This window comes from Rhinolophus sinicus, chromosome 1 (genome assembly GCF_057876585.1).
Source record: "Rhinolophus sinicus isolate RSI-liver-muscle chromosome 1, RSI-T2T, whole genome shotgun sequence".
NCBI lineage: Eukaryota > Metazoa > Chordata > Mammalia > Chiroptera > Rhinolophidae > Rhinolophus > Rhinolophus sinicus.
Window position 1 is genome coordinate 51,602,321 of NC_142501.1, and position 24,070 is coordinate 51,626,390.

Below are 24,070 nucleotides of genomic sequence, written 5' to 3' on the forward strand. Positions count from 1 at the left end.
CTACCATGTATTCAGAGTATAAAACGGGGCCTAATCTGGCCTGAGAAGTCAGAAAAACCCTCTCTCAGGAAGACCTGAGAGATTAGTATGCATTAGCCAGGCAAAGGGGGAAGAGCTTTCTGGGGAAAGGGACAGTAGGCTATGAAATGAGAAGGAGTTTGGCTCATTGGAGGAGTAGAAAAGGCCAGTACAACTTGAGTGAGAGGAAGAGTAGCTGGAGAGTGAACTAGAAAGATGGTATAGGAGCCAAATCATGCTCTGCATTCTAAGTCTTACCATTCTCGAGCTATGTCACTGAAGAGTAGTGACAGGATGATATTTGTGTTTTTAAAAGGTCATTTTGGCTCCTGGTTTGAGGACGGTTTGGAAAGGTCAAGAGTGGTTACCTGCTCTGGTAGGATGGATAATGCCACTGCCTTGCTCCATTCCTTGCATGTAGGCAACGCATTTCTATAAGGCACAAATGAAGAAGTCATGCCACAAATAGCATGGTTGGCAGAGGTGAGGCCAGAGCTACTGATGCCAAAGCACCCCTGGCCTAATGTCCTTTTGCTGCTGCTGCCAGCCTGGAAAACTCAGAGGGACTCCCTCCAGGATGTTCTGCTCCTTGCTCTGACTGAAGATGCCAAGCTCTAGTCCTCAAGAAAAGGAATACATTTTGTTTTTAGTCCCACACCTGGCAGGGAAGCAGCTACAGCTGCTATTTTCTCCAACTCCCTGCCAGTCAACAGTATAGACAGTACTTTGCCTGTTCTGTAATGAGGAAGGCTGTGTGTGTGTGTGTGTGTGTGTGTGTGTGTGTGTGTGTTTCTGGCCTATAGAGGATCAATCCCCAACATAAGGAAGCCATGTGGTCCTGCATTGGGGCACAGCAAGGGAGTGAGTCACCTAGGCCCCTAATCTTTGTAAAGAAAGGTGGTTCGCATTCCCGGATAGCCATGACTCGGGGACAACTACCTCCAGGAAAAAGGCTCAGGGTCAGCTTTGTCAGCCAGGCTCTGGTCCAGCAGATCCAACTGTTATCTAAAGCCTCCTTGTGCAAAAATCTCTCCTATTCACTAATGGGCAACTGGCCTTGGTTGGTAACCGGTGACTCCTGAGACTACTTCTTATTGGGCTGTCAATGGGGGATCATGCCAAGATAGTAAGTACTGTCACATCCACGTGCCTCCAGTGCCACAGTTTCTCCCCAGAAGCATAAAACCTTACTATCACATTCTATACTTCTAGGCTGTCAGTCACCAGCATTTTCCATGTCCCCACCACCCTTCTGTTCCTTTGACAGTACACTCACACCTAGGAGGTTTATGCAGACCAGGATGCAGTTACCCTAATATTGTGAGTGCAGCAGATATGTAGAGATAATTGCTCTCCACAGCCCAGAGTTCCTTCCAAACAGGTATACTTGCTTTCTGTATCAGAGACAAGATTCTCCATATGTAGACACTGTGCTCTAAGAACCAGCACTCTTGGCTGAAGGAGAATCAGTGGGAGTTCTGTCTCTATCAAGACTGCCTTAATCCCGATGTGGAGCTTCTGATCCCAATCTTCCAGGACCAGCTCTAGAGAATTTGGGTTTTCATGAAGCTAAAATTCTCAGGGCCCTTATAATGTCAGTTGAATTGGGAAGATCATTGAGTGGGAAAGGAGCTTTACAGATGCTCTACTTCTCAGCCAATATGCAAGAATACCCACCAGTAGACCTGTGGAACACTTTTTCACCTTCCACTGATTAATAGAGATGATCTTAAATACCCTCTTGGACCACCCTATGCTAGGCGGTCCTCTGTTGAACTACTTCTCAGTTAACCCAGGAAGTGTATCTAGGAGCCGAGGTATATTCCTTGGCCCATATACTTACTAAATAGCTAAGTCTTTCACATCATGCTTGAGGTGTTAGCAGATCTGAGACAGAAGGCTCGCAGGATCATCTTATATAATGATTATTTGTCTTCTCTGCTCTGATATCCCCAAAAGTTTACTTCCTCAAGGAAAGAAAAAATGTATCTGGTCCAAGCTTGAGGATACATACCTCAGCTGAAGAGTTCATTTACCTCTGCCCTAATCAAAACTTGAAAGTATTGCCTTCAACCTGCAGTAGGGATCATCTTATTACCTGTGACCTCTTCCCTGAGCTAGCTTTCTGAAGAAGTTGATCCTAATTGGTGGAAATGACTTCTTAGGAGCCATCCAGGCCTTTGAGATATGCAGATTTATTCTTCAAGTGATAGTGTTCTTGGACTTCCACAACTTAGAACAGTAGTTCTCAAACTTTATCATGTATCAGAATCGCCTGTTAAATCACATTGCTGTGCCCCACCCCCAGAGTTTCTGATTTCAGGAGGTCCCAGGTAGGGCCCAATAATTTGCATTTCTAACAAGTATCCAGGTTATGCTGAATCTACTGGACTGGAACTGAGAACCATTGTCTTAAGCCAGTGCTGTATGTCAGAAACTTTAATATTAGTGGATGGTGGAGGCTGTTCTATCTCCAGGGGTCATCCTATCCCAGCTAGAGCAAAAGATGACTCTCCAGTGCAGGCAATGGTTTCATGCTTATGCCCAGGGTCTGTCCTCATGGAGCTTATATTCTAGTGGAGGAAGACAGATAATAGTATATTAGTTAGGTAATGACTAGATGAGATCCAGGGTTTGTATAGAAATGAGAAGACCAGATGTATATTTGTTTCAATCCAGAGAGAGGCCCATACTTAATTGCTCCATGTTCCACAACATCAACCCACCACGTCATAATTACCCATTTACAATTCTGATTCTAGCCCAGAGGATATCTTAGTGATCCTCTTGTATGATACTCCTAATTTGTTCCTGCCTCAGCACCTTTGCAATTGCTATTCTCCCTATCTGAAAGCTGTCCCCCCAAATGGTATCATGGTTTTCACTCTCATTTGTTCAGACCTCTTAGAATGTCATCTCAGCTAGATTTTTCCAGTCCAGCCTACTTCATATAGTACCCTTGTTGCTCTGCTTCTTTGCCCTGCTTTGTTTTTCTTCAAAGCACTCATCACTACTAACTAATTTGTTTATTACTTGCTTTCCTCACTAAAATGGAAGCTCCATGAGGACAGACAGGGTTTTTATTTTTCCAATCCTGGATCCCCTGGAGTCTAGAATAGTGCCTAACATGTAATAGGTGTTCAGTATTTGTTGAATGAATACATGAAACCTATAGTGTGCTATTTCCTATTCTCCTGGGTTAGAATCACACCTGGATGACTGCCATGCCTACTTCTCATTTCTAAATGTTCTGGTACACCAAAACTATTATCCTCAACATCACCTTCACCTTGTCTTCACAGTGGTCTAACTATAGATCTGTACCCATCCATAGTCACGATACCCTCCTGTTGGCATGAATGGATTCATCCGTATGGCATACAACATCCCCTTTATTGCCGTCCATCTATGCCAGCCTTTGATAGTCATTGTCAGAGAGATCGTCTGTCCTCATGAACTACTCAACTTCCTGGTAGTAATGTCTAGTTTTATCCTGGTTTGGAGGATACTGTCCAAAGCTCTCACGTCTTCATTTCCCTATCCACTACTTACAGGGTTACTGGTCAGAGCATATGAACCAGGTCTACCTAAGAATATCTAAGCTGGTTACTCAAGTGCTCTTCCTCTCTAGCTGCTGCAGAATTCTTTTCAAACATATTCTTACACTTTTCTCCTCCAGAATGCCTTCTTTCATAATATTACAATTTTTGTCCCTACTGTTTGCCTGGATTTCATGCCAACACCCTAATAGCTGAGTGATACCTAGACAGCTCTGGGAAGCCTAAGAGGACCTTTTAAATGCCTTCCTATACACTGAGAGGATCAGTATAAAGAATATGCCTTTCATTGCTGGGTACCAAGGTATCACACATGAGGTTAAATGTCCTTTGACTCTCCTCTGTGCACATTAGCTTTACCTGCCATGCTGACAACAGGAAGACCACCAGCAGCTACATAGTACAAGACGAAAGAAAGATGGACTTTAATCACATGGTCTTCTGGGTCCAACTGACCTTCTTCTTGTAGGTTCAGTCCTTTTTTTGCCCTTCACTCTCTGTCAAGTTCCCTAAACTCTGAATTCTAGCAACCTCAACAACTGAAGAAAGTTGATTATATTTGGGACAAAATTCTAGATTTCTTCAGTGCCCTAGCTAATTCCTATACTTGAGCCATTAGAATGGACCTAAGTTCTCTTGAGAGGTCTATCAGATGGCCCCTTCTTTTCCAGTGCAAACCCAGAACATTTTAGCTTTCTCCTCTGGAGGAAGGATTCAGGGTATCCCATTTCTGGCCCCATTAAACTATACCATCAATAAAAATAATCTTGGAATGAGTACAAATTCAGCTACTAGTTTAGTTTGGTTGCCTCTGGAATTCGTCGGCACCATCTCTTGTTTGACTCTTTAACTTACTGCTTTGCTCTTGTGATCCCTGGTCCTCTAGCTCTGCTAAGCTGTGAACCCTACTACTAACACTTTCCTTAGGCACCCTAGCTTGTATGACAATGTTTAGACCCCTTCCTCAGCCCACTCTTCCTTAGTTACAATACTGTGTTCACCTGGAGGCTTCATGTACCAACACCCTACCTTAAGGGATGCTTCTCAGCCTCCCCCATTGGAGAGATGAGGATTGGACATATATTTTCTAGAACTGCCTAGATATTATACATTCTCTTGTCATCAGGCCACCATGAAATTATTCATCCAAACTTTGATTCATAAGTCAACCATAGTTAGCTTAAGGTACCCCTTTCCAAGTTAAGTTTCCTGGGAAACTATATTTGAAATTTAAAAGTTGTTTGATAAACAGAAAATTAGGAAAATGTGAAATGTATCATTTGTAGTTTAGGAACAAAATTAAAGAAAATCCAGTTTTAAGGATCTATGACTGTTTCCTCATATCATCCATTTCTCTACGGCTGGAATATTTATGTCTTACCAGTATCTTTCTCTTAAGTAATACTAAATAGACACTACTAATTCATACTATCCAGGTCCAATTTTTTTACTCCATTTACCCTCAACAAACATATTCATGCTACAAGAATTTGATACATTACAATTGTTAATTGATTTGTTGATTTCTTCAATTATATCCCAGGTCCAATGAAATGTAAGCTTCCTATGAACATTTGATAGTCCCTCTAGATTATAAATTCCATGAGAACTTATTATTCCTTAGTACCTGGCACAATGGCTGGCACATAATGAGTCCATAGTAAATATTTGTTAAATGTATGAATGAATTAATAGTGAATAGAGGTTTGTTAAGATTATCGTCAGGAAGATATTTTCAGCTATTTCTTAAGGTGACATATTTCTTCCATTAACTCCTCTTTATTTTGTGTTGGTTTTTACTAGTTTAACTCTCAGAAAGTAACATCTTCAAGTTGGGGAATTACACTAATATAACCATAGGCAAGGCCTAAGTACTTCTGAGAAAATTTATTTTTTTCTGGAACTCCCAACCTTAACTGACCTGAAGGTTCCCTAGGTGCCTTTTTGAGATGATATATCCTTGATTTGTGCTCATTTAGTTTTCCAAGAACTCTTGGGGATCATTGATCCTGGACAGAAAAAGGGATCTAAAGGATCAAGTGTCTTGGGGATAAGCCTTTGAGTAACTAACTAACATTTCCTTGCCTTTACCTAATTAAGGTAGACTCATTAATGCAGTAATTTATTAAGATCACTTTCAATGAAGACATAGGAGTTGGTAGTGGATAGAGGAGGGAAGGGATGGATTGCCTCTCCAATTTCAGCTTTCGGTTTCATTGTTGTAGTTACAAACCCCAGAATGTGTGGGGAGCTTTTCTAGCTTTTACTTCCCCAAATTTTTAAACATCTTTATTGAGATAAAATTTACATATCATAAAATTCACCTATTTATCATGTATAATTTGGACTTACGATTTCCAAGGAGCTTGGAAGTCACCACTTCACCCTAACAAGCAAAAGTAAAGAGACAGAAAAATCGGCAACTCTTCCTGGATCCATAAGAGAGGGGAGTACAGAGGGCAAACTGCTGACCCCAAAATGGAGAGACAGACAGGCAAATACAGTTTATCACAGCTTACTGGAGCACAGACTCACCAGCAGAAACCTCAGGAGCCAATGATGGGGTAGGAAAACCTGAACTGTAATTGTAATTGCTGGAGGCTCAGTGCTGACAACTCTGGGAGTTAAAAACTACAAGGGCGTCCGAGTCAAGGTGAGGTCTCCACAATATTGTGAGATTTGTTTCTAGGGCCTCGACCAAATTCTCACAGTAAACATCAGAGAAAAATCTCCTGAGGTTTCTGGCTGCAGGAGGAAAAAAGAAGCCATTTTGAAATATGCCAGAGCATTCTATCCTTAACAAAGGCTGTCCTTAGGAAACTACGTAGTTAACCAGAGCCTACCTCGCTGGGGTATTATCAGTTTTCTCTGACCTGAGGAAGAAAAATTCCCAATTCCAGCCCATTTCAGCCATTCTGTCTCACCTAAAGGGGGAAGAAAAAAATCTGAGAAATGCTTGTGAAGTTCACAGTCCAGAGGCATAGGCTCACTAAAAGACTGAGACACAATCATAGGACTATAGAGTGTTTCCCCTCCCCCAACACCTTACCAGCACATTACTAAAGGTCTATTTACAGTACTTTGTTTTACTTGGTACATCATGTCTGGCCATCAAGAAAAAAATTACAAGGCATATATAAAAAGGCCAAAAAAAATAAATAAATAATTGAGAGACAGAGCAATCATCAGAACCAGACATGGCAGGGATGTTGGAATTATCTGATAGGGAATTTAAAACACCTATGATTAATGTGATAAGGGCTCTAATGGGTAAAATAGACAGCATGCAAGAACAGATGAGCAATGTAAGCAGAGAAATGGACATCCTAGGAAAGAACCAGAAAGAAATGCTGGAGACAAAAAATACTGCAACAGAAATGAAGACTGCCTCTGATGGGCTTACTAGTAGACTGGACATGGTTGAAGAAAGAATCTCTGAGCTAGAGGATACATCAATACAATCATCAAAACCCAAGAAGCAAAGAGAACAAAGACTGGGGGGAAAAAAAGAACATTATTCAAGGACTGTGGAACAATGGCAAAAGATGTGAAATACACATAAAGGGAATACCAGGAGAAGAAAGAGAGAAAAGAATAGAAAAAAATATTTGAAAAAATAGTGAGAGAGAATTTGCCCCAAATTGATGCCAGACATCAAACCACAAATCCAGGAATCTCAGAGAACACCAACAAGATAAATGTGCAAAAAACCAAAGCAAAACAAAACAACAACAACAAAACCCTACACCTAGTCGTATTATTTTCAAATTACAGGAAATCAAAGATAAAGAAAAATGCTGAAAGAAGACAAAGGAAAAAAATCTTACCTACAGAGGACCAAAAATAAGAATTATATCTGACTTCTCAGAAACCATGCAAGCAAGAAGAGAGTTGAGTGAAATATTTAAGGTATTGAGAGAAAATAAAACCCCTAGACTTCTGTATCCTGCAAAATTATCCTTCAAAAGTGAAGGAGAGGGGGCCGGCCCGGTGGCTCAGGCGGTTAGAGCTCCGTGCTCCTAACTCCGAAGGCTTCCGGTTCGATTCCCACATGGGCCAGTGGGCAATCAACCACAAGGTTGCCAGTTCAATTCCTCGACTCCCGCAAGGGATGGTGGGCAGCGCCCCCTGCAACTAAAAATTGAACACGGCACCTTGAGCTGAGCTGCCGCTGAGCTCCCGGATGGCTCAGTTGGTTGGAGTGCGTCCTCTCAACCACAAGGTTGCCGGTTTGACTCCCGCAAGGGATGGTGGGCTGTGCCCCCCTGCAACTAGCAACGGCAACTGGACCTGGAGCTGAGCTGCGCCCTCCACAACTAAGACTGAAAGGATAACAACTTGAAGCTGAATGGCACCCTCCACAACTAAGATTGAAAGGACAAACAACTTGACTTGGAAAAAAGTCCTGAAAGTACACACTGTTCCCCAAATAAAGTCCTGTTCCCCTTCCCCAATAAAATCTTTAAAAAAAAAAAGTGAAGGAGAAATAAAGATTTTCTCAAACACAAATTGAGGATATTTGTTGCCAATAGACCTGTCTTGCACAAAATGTTAATAGAAGTTCTTTAGAGAGAAGGAAAATAGAAACTTGGATCTACATAAAGAAAAGAAGAACATCAAAAATGGAATAAGTCAAGATAAAAGAAAAACTTTTATTTTTCTTATTCTTAATTGGTATAACAGGTAACAGTTTGTTCAAAATAAGAACAATATATTTGATTAGGTATATTCAGGTATATGTTATATGCATATGCTTATGTATGTTTATATGTAACAAATGAAAGACACTAATGATACAAAGGACAGGAGGAAGGAATTGGGATTATTTTGTTATTATAAGGTACTTACACTACCTGTGAAACAGTATGATATTATTTGAAAGTGAATTTGGGTTCGATATAAACATTTATTTCAAATTCTAGGGAAACCACTAAGAAAAGTAAATAAGTATTACTTATATGAAAGGAGAGAATATGGAATCATAAAATGTTCAATTAAAACTACAAACAGCAGAAAAAAAGAGTGGACGGCAAAAATAGGAACAAAGAACAAGGGCACCAAATAGAAAACAATAATGAATATGCTACATATTAATCTAACTATTTCAATAATCACTTTGAATGTCAGTGGTCTAAGTGCACCAATTAAAAGACAGATTGTCAGAGTGAATGAAAAAACATGACCAACTATATATTGTCTGTAAGAAACCAACTTAAATATAAAGACACATTTAGATGAAAAATAAATGGATGGAGAAAAACATAGCATGCTAACACTAATAAAAAGAAACCAGGAGTAGTTATATTAATTTTAGACAGAGCAGACTTCAAAGTAAGGAAAGTTATCAGGGATAAAGAAGGGGATTACATAGTGATAAAGAGGTTGATTCTCCAATAAGACATAACAGTTCTTAATGTGTATTCACTTAACAACACCGCATCAAACTACATGAGACAAAAAGTGATAGAGCTACAAGGATAAATAGATGGATTCACTATCAAAGTGGGAAATTTCAATATACCTCTCTCAGAAATAGATCATCCAGCAGAGAGAAAATAGTAAGAACATAGTTGAACTCAACAATATCACCAATCAACTGAATATAATTGACATAAACAATTCATCCAACAATAGCAGAATATTTTTCTCAATACACATTTTACATGGAATATTCACCAAGATAGACCATGTTCTGGGCTATAAAACACAGCTTAACAAATTCAAAAGAACAGAAATTATACAATGCCCACTTTCAGGTCACTGACAGAAAGATAACTGGAAAATCCCCAAATATGTGGACATTCAGCACACACTTTTAAATAACGTGTCAGAGACGAAATCTCAAGAAAATTTTAAAAATATTTTGAGTTAAATGAAAATGAAAACGTACCAAAATTTGCAGCAGAAGCAGTACTTAGAGGGAAATTTATAGCATTGAATGCATATATTAGAAAAGAAGAAAGATCTCAAATCAGTAATCTAAGTTTCCACCTTAGGAAACAAGAAAAAGGAGAGCAAATTAAGTCCAAAGTAAGCAGAAGAAAATAAATAAGAATTAGAGCAGGAATCAATAAAGTTAAAAACAGGAAATTAGTAAAGAAAATCAATGAATCCAAAAATGGTTCTTGAAAAAGATTAATAAACTTTATAAGACTCTAGCCAGGCTAACAAAGAAAAAAAAAAAAAAAAGGGACACAATTGCTAATATTAGAAATGAAAAGAGGTAACATCACTACAGAGCCCATGGGAATTAATAGGATAATAAAGGAATACTATGAACTCTACAAAATGGATCAACTTCTTGAAAAACACTATCTGCCAAAATTCACGCAAGAAATAGACCATATGAATAGGCCTATGCTTATTAAAGAAGTTGAATCAATAATTAGTACCGTTCCAAAGAAGAAAACACCACGTCTGGGTAGTTTCACTGGTGAATTTTGCCAAACATTTAAGGAAGAAATTTTACCAATTCTGTACAATCTGTTTCAGAAGATAAAAGCAGAGGAAATACTTCTTAACTCATTCTATGAGGCCAGCATTACCATAATACCAAATCCAGACAAAAACATACAAGAAAACTACAAATCAATATCTCCTATAAACACAGATGCAACAATTTTTAACAAAATATTAGTAAATTAAATCCAAAAACTTATAAAAAGAATTATACACCATGACCAAGGGGATTTATTCCAGGTATGCAAGACTGGTTCAACATTCAAAAATCAATATAATCCATCATATAAACAGACCAAAATAGCAAAATCATGATCATATCAATAGATGAAGAAAAAGCATTTAACAAAATCCAATACCCACTCATGATAAAAATTCTCAGTAAACTAGGAATATAAGGGAACTGTCTCAACTTGATAAAGACTGCAGCTAACATCATACTTACGGTTGAGAAACTTGAAGCTTTCCCACTAAAGTCAAGTACAAGGCAAGGATGTTCCCTCTCACCACTCCTTTTTATCATTTTACTGAACATCCTTGTTCAATAAGGCAAGAAAAAGAAATAAAAAGCATACAGATTGAGAAGGAAGACATAAAACTATTTTTGTTCACAGATGGAATCATCATCTATGTAGAAAATCTGAAAGAATTTACAAAAAACTCCTGGAACTAAGCTATTATAGTAAGGTTGTATGATAGGTTGACATGCGAAGTCAATTTCCTATACATCAACAGTGAACAAGTGGAATTTGAAATTAAAAACACAATACCATTTACATTAGCAACCCAAAATTGAAATACTTAGTGATAAATCTGATAACATATATACATGATCTTTATGAGGAAAAGTAAAAAACTAATTAATGGAATAAAAGAACTAAATAAATGGAGAGCTATTCCATGTTCATAGATAAAAAACTCAATATTGTCCAGATGTCAGTTCTTCCCAATTTGATCTATAGAGTCAATGCAATCCCAGTCAAGCTCCCAACAAGTTATTTTATGGATATAAGAAAGCTGATTCTAAAGTTTCTATGGAAATACAAAAGACCCAGGATAGCCAACATGATATTGAAGGAGAATAAAGTTGGAAGCCCAAAACTGCCTGACTTTAAGAATACCATAAAGCTATAGTAATCAAGACAAGTGGTATTGGTGAAAAAATAGACAAATGGATCAGTGGAACATAATAGAGAGCCCAGAAATACAATCAACTGATCTTTGACAAAGTAGCCAAGGCAATAAAATGGAGCAAAGATAGTCTCTCCAACAAATGGTGATGGAACAACTAGACATCCATGTGCAAAAAAATAAAAATAAAAATCTAGATACAGACCTCACTCACTTCACAAAAACTAACTCAAAATGAATCATAGACTTAGATGTAAAATACAAAACTATACAACTCCTAGAAGATAACATAGGAGAAAACTAGATGGCCCTGGATACGGTAATACCTTTTTATATACAACACCAAAGTCATGATCCATGAAAGAAATAATTGATAAGCTTGACTTCATTAAAATTAAAGTATACAATTCAACAGTTTTTAAGCACATTCACAGATTTATGTAGTCACTCCAAGTTTAGGACATTTTCATCACCCCTTCCCCCCGCCACACACACACAAAATCCGATACTCTTTGGCAGTCACTCCTCATTTCACTGCAGCCCTGAGCAACTGGGGATCTACTTTCTGTCTCTATAGATTTGCCTATTCTGGACATTTCCTATAAATGAAATCATATGCTACGTGGTCTTTTGTGACTGGCTTCTTCCACTTAGCATAGTGTTTCCAAAGTTCATCCATGTTGCAGCATGTTTTACTCTTTTCATTGCCAAGTAACATTCTATTGTATGGATATGGCACATTTTATTCATCCATTCATCAGTTGACGGACATTTGGACTGTTTCCACTTTTTGCCTATTATGAATAAAGCTGCTGTGAAGATTTGTGTGCACGTTTATGTGTGTACATGTTTGCATTTTCCTTGGGTATACACCTAGGAATGGAGTTGCTAGGTCATATGGTAACTCTGTTTAATTTCGAGAAATTGCCAACCTGTTTTTCATATTGGCTAATATACAAGGGTTCCAATTTGTTCACATCATCTCCAACACTTACTTTTTTTTTTTTTGGTAATAGGTATCCTCATGCTGTAAAAAGGAATCTCATTGTAGCTTTGATTTGCATTTCCCTAATGTTGAGAACCTTTTCATGTGTTTATTGGCTATTTGTATATCTTCTTTAGAGAAATGTCTATTCAAACCCTTGCCCATTTTTTTGTTTTAATATCACAATTTCATTTGCTATTTTAATATCCAATTTCATTTGCTATTTCATCAAACAGAATGTATTTTGAGATTAATATGCTTTATTTGTCAGAGCAGGTTTAGGCTTACAGAAATTTGAACAGATTGTACAGAGTGTTTCATCTATCATCGCTCTTCTCTGCTCATTTTCCCGTTATTAACACTGTGTTGTACAGTTGTACAGTTCTATGTTTTGACAATGCATGATGCTATGTAATCACTATTATAGCATCATACAGAATAGTTTCACTGCCCTAAAAATCCCTCATGCTGCATCTATTTATCTCTACTCCAACCTCTTGGCAACAATCGATCTTTTTACTGTCTCTACAGTTTTGCCTTTTCCAGGATGTCATATAGTTGGAATCATACAGTATATAGCCTTTTCAGATTGCCTTCTTTCACTAAGCAATATGTATTTAAGTTTCATTATCTTTTTTTGGCTTGATGGGTCATATCATGGCAGGGGTTTTGCCTCCTGGCACTCTCATTCCTACCTAGATTTTCTGTAGTTTCTCTTTTTATTGCTGAATAATAAATATTTCATTGTATGGATGCATCACAGTTTCTCCATTCCTCTTTTAAAGGACATTTTAGTTGCTTCCAGTTTTGGGCAATTATAAATAAAGCTGCTATAAACATTCATGTGCAGGTTATTATGTGAATATAGTTTTCAACTCGTGGGTAAATACTTAGGAGTGTAATTACTGGATCATGTGGTAAGACTATATTTAGCTTTATAAGAAACTGCCAAACTGTCTTTTAAAGTGACTGTACCATTTTGCATTCCCACCAAGGATCCTCCTTCACAGTCTCGTCACCATTTGGTATTATCAGGTTTTTTGTTTGTTAGCCATTCTAATAGGTTGTAACGGTATCTCACTGTTTCAAATTGAAGTTCCCTAATGACATAAGATGTTGAGTATCATTTCATATTTGCCATCTGTACAGCTTCTTTGGTGAGGTATCAGTTCAGATCTTTTGCTCATTTTTAAATTGGGTCATTATATCTTTATTATTGGGTTGCAAGAGTTATTTATGTATTCCAGATATTGGTCCTTATCAGATATATGATTTGCAATTTTTTTCTCTCATCCTGTGGGTTGTCTTTTCAATTTTTTGATACTAGCATTTGCAGCACGAAAGTTAATTTTGTGTAATCAAATGGTTTTATCTCCTAGTCACTTGCATTCCTATTGTCCGTGGCCAGAGTGTGCAGAGGCAGAAACAAAAAATAAGAGGAAGGGCAGTAGAAGCAGCAAGAAGAGAGGTGACTGTGGAGAGGCATTGAAGCAAAGACATGGGTGGAGCAGAGGAAGGAGTAAAGAGGCTCTGAGTAAAGGATGCACCTCTTGCTCTGGGACTCCTTGCCCCACGTCCCAGGGAGGGTCCCGTGTGCTTTGCAGCCCAGCAGACATGCTGGCTTCACCACCAGGATCCTGCACCCCCTCGTGTTGCAGGCGTGAGAGGGGGTTATTCCCGCAGGGGTCTTGCCTCTTGGTACTCCCATTGCTAGCCAGTTTTTCTATATTTTCTCTGAAAGGTAACATACATGGAAAAGTAGTTTTTGAAGTCCCTCTACAGTAAATACCAGTGTTTAATGATCCTGAAGGGCAGGGACTCTGTTTCATTTATCTTTTCATCTCTTAGCGCCTAAAACCTGGCACACAGCCTTCCAATGCGTGTTTGTTCAAAGAGTGATAGAAATAAGAGAGAATGGATAGGGCCTGAGGGAGAGGTTATCACCCATCAGTTGCTGAGGATGCTTGACTAGGAGAGGTATCTGCTGACAGCACGGGAAGCAACTAACTGATTTCTGATTCCCGCTGTATACGGGAGCTGGAGGCTCCGGAGGTTGATATCGGGCCCGAGAACCCTCTGGAGAGTGAAGAAACTAAGCCCAAAACAAATCTGAGCTGCGTTCTTGGGGGGAGGAGGAAGAGGAGGAGAAAGGCGAGCAGGGGGAGGCGGAGCCTCCTGACCAGCATCAGCCAGTGGGGGTTGGGAAGCCTCTCCGCTTTCCCCTCCCTGTGGCCTCCACCTGGCTCCTCCCTGTGTTCGCTGGCTCCCCTGCCCCCTTCCCCAAGGACAGTGTGCAAGAAATCCGCGGTCGAGAAGAGCTAAAACAGAAAGGCAAGAGGGGTCCTTGGATAACGAGCGAGGGGGAAGCCGAGACCGAGGTGGGAATGGACGTGCAGGGAGGAGGCGGTGGGGAGAACTGAAAGGAGCAGCAGGGAAAAGAAGAGGTGTTGTGGCATCAGAAGCAGGAGCCAATAGGGGGGATGGGTAGAGCAGTCGTGAACAACCCTCGCCCCTTGTTTCCTGTCCCTCGGCTTGCAGCACAGCCCCATTCCCTGGGAATCGGGTGGGTGTGTGGTGCTCGGACCTCGTTGCCCTTGGCCTCCCGACTCCTACCCTGGTCCTCATCCTATTCAAATCAGTGCATCTATGATGCTGTCTCTATGTATTTCTCCCTCACGCGTGCTTCTCTACACACGTGATTTTATGTTTATGTTTTAATATCTTTATTTCTACGTGCGTGTCACTGTGGATCTCTAAAGGGTGCTTATCTATGAATCTGTGTGCATTTCTGTGTCCTGTGCCTCAAAAACTGTCTTAGAGATGCAGGAGAAGAAAATGAGCTGTTTTTTGCAATCAGCACTCCTAACCTTCCCCTTGTTACAATGACTTCTGTCCTTCACTGAAGTCTCCAGGAGTGGAAGATCCCTGTGTGAATTTCTATCAATGATGAGCTCCCAGAGTAGATGAGAAGGAAAAACACTCAGGAAAAGAGATCAGCATACTCATATTTTGTTCTTTTCTTTCCAAATTTTTGCCTTCCTGTTTGCAGCAGACACGTAGTCTTTCCTTTCTTGAGAACAGTAGAAATTTGGACATAAACATTAGTTGAAGAAGTGTCTCTATTCATGTGGGTTTATATTTCTTTCACTATTTGGCACTATATGCTTTCTTAGGTTCTATTTGTATCTGTATGTGTTAGAAGTGCAGAGAATACAGAGCTGTATCTCAACATATTTAAATTTTTTCATGTATTTATGTGCATTTTTGTGTTGTCGGTCAGTTCACCAATGCTTTCAGCAAGTATTTATTGAACTCGTGTTATGTGCATAGACTTCGCTAGGCTTTGATAGACTGGGAGAGTTTTAAAAATGAACGTGATCCCTTCCTAGAGGAATTCGCAGTCTAGTTAGGGAAAATGACTTTTGCAATCATCTAGTCCATAGTTCTGCAAACTTTCTGTAAAAGGCCAGGTAGTAAATATTTTAGGCTTTGTAGGCTATTGGTCTCTGTTGCAACAATCTACTCTGCTGTTGTAGCACAAAAGCAGTCATAGATAATACGTGAAAGAATGAGAGTGGTATGGACAGATAAATTTGAATTTCATATAATTTTCACATGCCATGAAAAAATTTTGTCAACTATTTAAAAATATAAAATCCTTTCATAGTTAGCTGCCATACAAAAATGGCAGGAGGACTGGATTCGTCCCATGGGCTGTAATTTGTTAACCCCTGGTCTAACATTTTCAATATATAACAAGCAATTAAAATACTACATAAAGTAGTCGTTAAGTGAATGATCCAGTTCACTACATGCATGATCCTGTTCCAGACAATATGTGATTAGAGGAGGCCCCAAAAGAAGCCCCCCTTCACCTGCGGTAATCAGTGAAGGCTAAATAGGTTTAATAGGGGTGCGACTAGGACTAGGCTTAAATGATGGAGTTGGGTATTGAGCTGTGGAAAAGGCCCACAGATCAATAAGGAACTGGAAAGCTTCTGGAAAAGGAACGCAGTGCGCCCAGACATGGAAGTGGGGAGGAGTAAAGTAATGTTCAGGTGATGATGGAACAGAATTCATGGGAGCAAAAGTTGAAGCTCTAGGAAAAGGCTAGATCATGGAAGCTTTGAATGCCAACCCAAGAAGTTTGGATTTTGTCTGTCAGTACTGATTATATGAAGTTATGTCTGTGAATTTGTGTCTCTTAATAATCCTATGGGTGTTTGTGTGCATATGTGTTCATGAGTGTCTCATTGCATGTATTTTATTGGCATATGTGTGGATCTATGTGTTTCTGCGCTGATTTCCCCAGATTCCCAGCAGAGACATGAGCTATGCTAGGTCATCAGCCCCTGTTCTTGTGAATGAATCCTCTTGCCACTGAGGCCTTGGGTCTATGACCTTCCCATGGAGGTTTATTTTGTGTCTCTAATAGAGTGGAAAAGGGAAACACAAGGAGAGGGAGACCAGCCACTGTGGTAGGCAATTCAGGTGGAAAGAGACAGTGAGGATAGAAAAGAGGAGAACAGAAAAGGGATGATAATAAGAAGGGAGAAAAATAGGATTTGGTAACTTCTGATTCTGAGAGTAAGGAGGAGCTAAATTTAAAAATAACAGATTTTAACCTGGATAACTGGGAGAATGATGATTCTATTGGCATTTTGTGGATCCAAAAATATGTCTTGTGTGTTCCTTTGAGAGCGATAAGCCCTAAAGACAAAACTACGAAGGTATTCACGTGTCCTGTGTACATACCTGTGTATCTGTGACGGTGATTTTGTGTTACTCTTCTCATTGGATCGAATGTAATGTGAGGGGCAAGGCTTGAAAACAAAGGCTCAAGAGATGCTCAGGAGCAATGGGAAAAGCCATAGAAAATTCCCTACCCATTCCTGAGCCTGACACCATTCATTTGCCTAAGCTCTAATGTGCCTTTATAACCTCAAACTCCAGTTCCAATTTAGCCCAATTCTGTAACACCTAACCCTAATCTTAACCATAACCCAACCTACCCTCGCTTTTCTGTTTCTGCTTTGCTGGTTCTCATTTGATTCCTATCCTCTGCAACAGTCCTTCCACCACTTCATTAAAAGGAAGGAATCCGTGAGCTAACTTAACTTTCCTCCTTCCTTTCTCATTTCTGTTCAGTCAACCGCCCTTCTCTTTGACCTTTGCTTATTATCCAAATAGGCTCCAATTGGAGTGGGAAGGATTAGCCAGGACTTTTGCAGTCTTGGGTGTGATTACTGTGACATTTTAGCTTGTCACTCTGTGGGGGTGGGGCTCTCCTCTGGAAGAAGTCCAGGCTCTCAGGCTGCACAGCCCAGACTTAGTATAGTGGGAGAGCCTGACTGCGGTGGCTCTATCCAGCCTAGCGAGCCATTGCCAGAGCTCGGAGCACCTTGATCCAGCTGTGTCTTAATTGATCATTCTCTTGAATTCTAGAGTGGATCATGACCCATGAAGAGCACCATGCAGCCAGAACCCTGGGGGTTGGCAAAGCCATCGCCGTCTTAACCTCTGGTGGAGATGCCCAAGGTAAGGAGGAGGGCCCTGCTTGGTTAGTGACAAAAAACATGGCTGACAGGCCCCCTTGCATTTCTTGACTCCCCTTAGCCTGTAGAACAGAACTATCCTCCTTAATAGCCTCCTGCTATAGATTCATACTGGAATCCTGGGCTTTCCTAAAAAAATCTCTGTCAGGTCTAAGTCCTCAACTGCTTTTGGATTTTATTTGCTCTACTTTTATTTACCCAAATCTTCAGAAAACTTCTTTCCAAGTTTCTCTAAAGATGTAGGATGATTTGGGTCCTTTGGTACCTAAAAGACTGGTGTTTCCTCAGACAACATTGGAAAGAAAGAGACTAAAGAGATAAAATTGTCGAGAAGGCAGTAGGTGGATTCCCTTCAAGTTCATTGGAAATGACGGGGAAAGGGGAGACCCAGAGTTGGTATTTGTTGGGCTCTAGCTAGATCTGCAGTACCAACTCTGATGTCTGCAGAGTTCCTGCACTGACCAGGGTCAGGCACCTACTCCTATAGCTCACGTTCTTCTACTAGGCACAGTTCTGCTTCATTCTCTGTTTCCTCTGGCCTTTCTTCCCCTCCCATCTCTTTAGCCCTTGAACACACAGAACAGCAGCAGTTATTCAAGTGTAGATCTGTGGTGGGGTGGGCAAGTGGGCGGAAAGCCAGAGAAAACCCATTTCTGGGTTGAGGCTAAGAAACCCAGGCCTCAGAAAAATCAGGTATATGGGAAAATGAAGCAGGAGATAGGGGAGGTGTGCCTCATTGTACTTTTTTGCTCCTTTGATGATCTTGTATATTCTCATTTATACTATGTTGAAGAGAGGCAAAATCTCTTTCAAAGGGATACCAGGACATAGAGAATGTGGTGAGAAAAAGAGAGAAAGAGATTTCAGCTAGTCTCCCCTTCCCTCTGCACCGCTCTCCTTAGGCTTTCCTAGACTTTGTGTTTTGCACCCACTTTGTATGGAACCCTGTCTCATATGTTGTGAAGAAATTGATTTCCTTTGGGAACTTACAGTTTAATGAGACAAGATAGCATACATTACTAGAATTCTTAGGGAGGGCACAGAAATAACAATAACCAAGTGTGCCTTAACCAAAATGGAATCCACTTATATAATGAAATGATAGGCCTTGGTTGGATTAACTAGGGAAAACTTCACAGAGAATGTAAGTTTCAGGAAACTGAACACTTCGTTCAACTAAAGTGCTTACAACAGTGCCTGGTACATAGTAAGTACTCCATAAATGTATTGCTAATTAAATAAAGGTGAATTATTGAACATCTGCTGTGTGCCAAGCAGGATGGTAGTAGGTACTAAGGATGGATACATTAAGGAAAAAGTCACACATTGTCTTTGCTCTTATTATCCTTCTCATGAGTATATTCATAAAGCTAGACATTAAGTCTATTTTAGTCTCTTTCTTTCCAGTGTTGTATGAGGAAACACCAGTCTTTTGTATATTTCATTATAAATGTGACATATTTTCTGAGTAGAAGAATGCTAGAATGAGGAAGCAGGGCACAGAGGTCTGAGTGTAAGACTAGTGGCCAGATTAGGAATGCAGCCCCTAGCTGAGGCTGTAGAGACTGTTGACCTGGCTTCTGTTGCTTCTCTCTGGCCTCCTGGAGAGAATCCCAGGCCAATACTGGGTTTTTCAACGTAAACTCTGAGTGTTGATCCTAAAACCTTGGTAGGAAGGCCTATAGAATTGGATTGTCAGATTGGGGGAAGCAAGAACCTGCTAAATAATCCAAGTGAGCCACACAGAGTTATGAAATTATTAAAAGGAAGAGCTCTTTGGGAAGGGAAAGAGGTAAAACAAAAAGGACAAAAGAAAAGAGCAGCAGGGCTCTTCCAGATTCTGATCCTGAACAGAGAGACCCTCTGATTGTAGAGACGCCCATCACCTGCTTTAAGGGGAAGATCGTATTCCATGGAAGTGGGGCATATTGATAAACTGGTTTTTGGAGGGCCCAGCTGGGCCCGGCCTTTGGCACTCTGTGACAGACACAGTGTACCCAGGGAGATATCCCATTGCGAGTCCACATAACATCACAGACACATGCCAGTAGGCCCTGAGAGTGATAGAGGATGAAATTCTAGTGAGGCAGCGAAGCAAAGTAGAAAACTCAAAGTAGAGCTAAGAGGTCCCACCTGAAGGAGCAGCTCAAATCAGAAGCAACCTGCCCAGAGATAAGTTTAAAGGTCCCTAGTTCTCCCAGAGAGAGAGCACAGAAATGTGTTTTCCCTAGAGGCTATGGGCCATGTGGGAAAGTAAGATCCATGGTGGCCATAGCTCTGTCATGCCCTGATCTTAGCAAAGCTAATAACCTCTTAAAGTAGAAGAGTGGTCAGGAGTGAGACATCCTGAGCTCAGAAGCTAGGCTGGTTAGATACCAAATCCTAATTTTCATTCCAGGCCCCAGGCCCCCCAAACCATGCCACATTTGGCCTTATGAAATCCACATATTCTGCTGGAAAGGACCTCCAGTCATTTGTGTCAGTCCATCCCAAATGCATATTCATCCTATTTTTACAGGTTTACAGGAATAGGGATTCTATTATCTCTCTAGATTGTTGTTCTAGGATTTATAATTTTTAATTACATGTCTATCAGAAAGTGTAATTCATATCTAATAATCATGTATTTATTCCTCATGTTGGAATTAAATAATTTTTTTCTTATCAAAGTTCAGTTAAGGTAGAAACTTTTTAGCATCTGTTTTCAAAAAGGTAGTGACCAAGTCATTTATTACTTTTTTCCATCTCATCTCACAGAGCACCATCACCCATAGTTCTCCCCAAAGCCTCTTTCCAACAGGCTATATGTAATTAGAGACTCCAAAGTACATGCTTCTGATGTTCTCCAGAACCCAGAATACTCCCTGGATGATGCCTGTAATCTTATCCTTCATCTTGCTTCTAATAAGTCACACAGCTGCTCATAGACGGTTATTTAGGGCAACATGGAACTGCCAAGGGGAGCCTGGCCAAGACTGGCCTGGGGCCAGAATAGGCCAAAGAGGTTGGAAAGGAGAGTCCAAAGAATGAGTGGGACTCCCTAGTATAAGTTCTCTATACATCCCCGTCTGATTTCTAGGGGAGTAGGGGTTTGAGACGTTCAGGAGCATAAAGGGAGTCCTAAAGCTTGATTTCTAGGGAAACAGGTGTCCAATTTAGAGGCATGAAGGATGACCTCTGAAGGTTGATAGAATTGAGATAAGAAGAAGGCAGAGGAAGGAGAGAAGGGAAAGAATGTATTTTGCTTGTGGGATTTTTCTTCTGCCTAATAGATTTGGATATTTCATGCCCACCATTTATTTTTTGCTTTACAGCTAAAACCTCTTAGGTCATTTGTTTTTCTTAAATCTTTTCTCCTCTACCCTTAGTCAGCTCAAGAGCAATCAACAACATTCCAAGCTATACATTTCGGAAGAATGTTTTTTCCTTGTTTCTTAAGATTATAAATTCATACCCCAGAACTCCAGGTATCCAATAGAAAATCCTACAGACCTCGTGAAAGTCTAGAAAATAAACGATACGTAGTTTCATATCTGTCCTGATCTTACTGAAATTGATTGTATTCATCTTTCCTAAAGCATTGATAGCTTTGTGTGGATTCTGACCTTGTTCCTTTCATGCACACAGGCTTTTCCTAAAGCTTCTGATAAGTCTCCCGGGTAACTGTTCACGGATTCTTCCGTTTTGATTCCTTCAATGTGAGGGTGTGAACTTAGACTTATAGCCTTCATGGGGCTTTGCCTCAGTGATGTCGTAAATAAGCTTTGACATCAGAGCTCACCCATGACCTCTTGTTGGCAAGCCCAACCTTGCAGTTCTTATGTTAAATCAATTATCAGAAGCATTTGACACTGTTCCAACTTCTTGAAACTGTCCCTTTTGGCTTCTAAGACTTTGCTAAGTCCGAGTTCTCCTTTTATCTTTTCTATTGCTCCTTATTAGTTGCCTACGTGGAACCCCTTTCCCCTGCCCATTCCTTCGATGTTGGTTTTCCTCAGGGTTCCATTCCTTCCCCTTTTCCCTTCTAGTTCTACATATTCTCTTGAGACAGTTTCTTCCAAGTCCACATGGATGTCCCACAGGAACTTCAAACTCAGCATATCCAAATATGAATATATCGTCTCCAACCTCACCTTCCCAAATCAATACCTGCCTCTGCTCAGTTAATTGCACTGCAGTTTTACCCTTTGCATAAGTCAGTCACGGGCATTTCTTTCTTCCTCTCCAAAACTTTGAAATCTAATCACATTGCTGCCTAGATGTAAGTCCTGTTGCTTCTGTTTCCCAGGTGTCTCCTGTCCAGTATGTCTGTTCTGTCACAAATGTCACTCTTCCAGTCCAGGCCCTCATCATTTTTTGTCTAGGCTGCTTGATAGCCACCTAATCCTAATGTCACCTCTTTCGGTCTGTCCTCCACACTGATTGCCAGAATGATCTTTCTGATACATAGATCTCATCCTGTCTCCCTACTCAACATTTTTCAATGATTCTCCATTGTCTGCAACTCCTTATTTTTAAGTCACAGGCCTCTTTAAGAATCAAATGAAAGCTGTAGACCTCCCAAAAGAAATGTCATGCCCACAAAACCATCACCCATGGATCCTTAGTCAAACACTCGCCTTCAGAATATAAGCCAGACTTTTTCGTGTGGCATACAGGTGTCTGCCCACCTGTGTGGCTTCATCTCTCACCACTTCCTACCTAATATTTTATTCTTTATAATACTGAATTATTCAAGGTTATTGTTTGACACTCACCTTTGTTTGTGCTACTCTCCCTGCCTAGAACACTTTCCCCCAAGTTGTCCAACTGACAAAAAGATTTAAAAGAAAATTGTCCCTTAGGTCTCAGGACAAATGCTATCTTTTTTCTATAGCCTTTCCAAACTTCCTTCTGGCAGCTGAGATGGTTCTTTTCCTTGTTTCCACTGCACTTTGTATAAATCTCCTTCATAGGGATCCATATTGTTACCATGTTACAAGTCTTCAGGACCATGACCAAGTCCTTTATCTCTGTGTCTCCAGACTCTGTATCATTCTGTGCTATATTCTCAGTGCCTACCAAGTGCCAGAACATGATAGATATTCCATAAATATTTGTTCAATGAGCAAATGGACCTTCAATTTGATTTGGAGCTAATAGCCATATAATACCACCCTGTTTCCATCACAACACACTTATTCCATCATTCCTCAAATACACTTATTCCATCATTCTTGCACTGTCTGAAGCAGTTCTGGAAAGCATCTTTCATGAGTGTCTTAAGTTGCGCTGTCGTGGCTGCCTCAATGTCCTGAATCATTTTGACTTTGGGGACGAGCCAGACGTCATACAGTGCCAGATCCAGTGAATAAGGTGGATGCAGACACACCATAATGTTTTTATTTGACAGAAATTGCCATATACCAGAAGTGATGTGTGACACAGAGTGTTGTCATGATGATCATTTATGGCTCTCTTTAAAACACACCTTCTCTCAACTGTACCTCACATCTGACTGACTGCACTCTGCACTGAACAAGTTGAAACTTGTCACACTTACTAAGGTATGACACGCTGCTTCCCGTATTGAAGATCCCTGCTTTTCCACTGGATGGCACTCAGTAGCAGCAGTCACCGTATTTTTTTTTAAATCACAATGGAAAGGCTTCATGTCACACATCACTTCTGGTATGGCAATTTCTGTCAAATAAAAACATTACAGTATGTCCTCATCCACCTTATTCACCAGATCTGGCACTGTACGACTTCTGGATTTTTCTCAAAGTGAAAATGACCATGCAAGATAAATGTTTTGAATTGATTCAGGACATCTAGGCAGCCACGACAGCACAACTAAAGATACTCACGAAAGAGGACTTCCAGAACTGCTTCAGAAAATGGCAAGAACGATGAGATAAGTGTGTTTGAAGCGAGGGGGAGTATTTTGAGAGGGATTAATGGCAATGTGTCTTTTAGTGTAATAAATTTTTTTAATTTAAACATTTATTGTATTTTTTTATTACACCTCGTACACCAACTCAAATGACACTAAAAAGCTGTGTATGTGTGGCAACTGGTAGAATCCACCAACAAGTAATGGACGTACTGATAAACAGATTGTAATTAACTGGTCAGCTCACTGAGCCTCAGAGAGTCACGTCTTTGTCCCCAAAAGCCTACCAAAGCTGGATGTCTAGATTCAGTGCAAAAGGCAAGGGAAAACTTAGTACAGCCATTGGGCTTAGCAGGGCATACATGGAGATCAGCAGTGTTGGTTTAGGTATTTTTGGAATTGTAGTCCAATCTGAACTTTCTAAGAGTACTAGCTCTTTACAATTCAGTTTTGAAATCTGTGAAATGGAGGCAACTCCAGATTCAAAGAG

At 40.2% G+C, this 24,070-nt stretch overlaps 1 protein-coding gene across 4 annotated transcripts in view; it reads left to right on the forward strand.

The window, feature by feature from the left end:
- The window catches only part of PFKM (phosphofructokinase, muscle), a 45,938-nt gene that overhangs the window by 5,507 nt on the left and 16,361 nt on the right, over nt 1-24,070 (forward strand). For 2 of the 4 annotated variants that reach the window (XM_074325773.2, XM_074325772.2), the window contains one exon: nt 17,596-17,688. In XM_074325773.2, the coding sequence (XP_074181874.1) occupies nt 17,604-17,688 (85 nt within the window). In that variant the 5' untranslated portion in view covers nt 17,596-17,603. Of the gene's footprint in view, nt 1-14,327; nt 14,529-17,595; nt 17,689-24,070 lie in introns of those variants that run through there. The other 2 variants (XM_019748355.3, XM_019748354.3) reach the window with 2 other exon arrangements.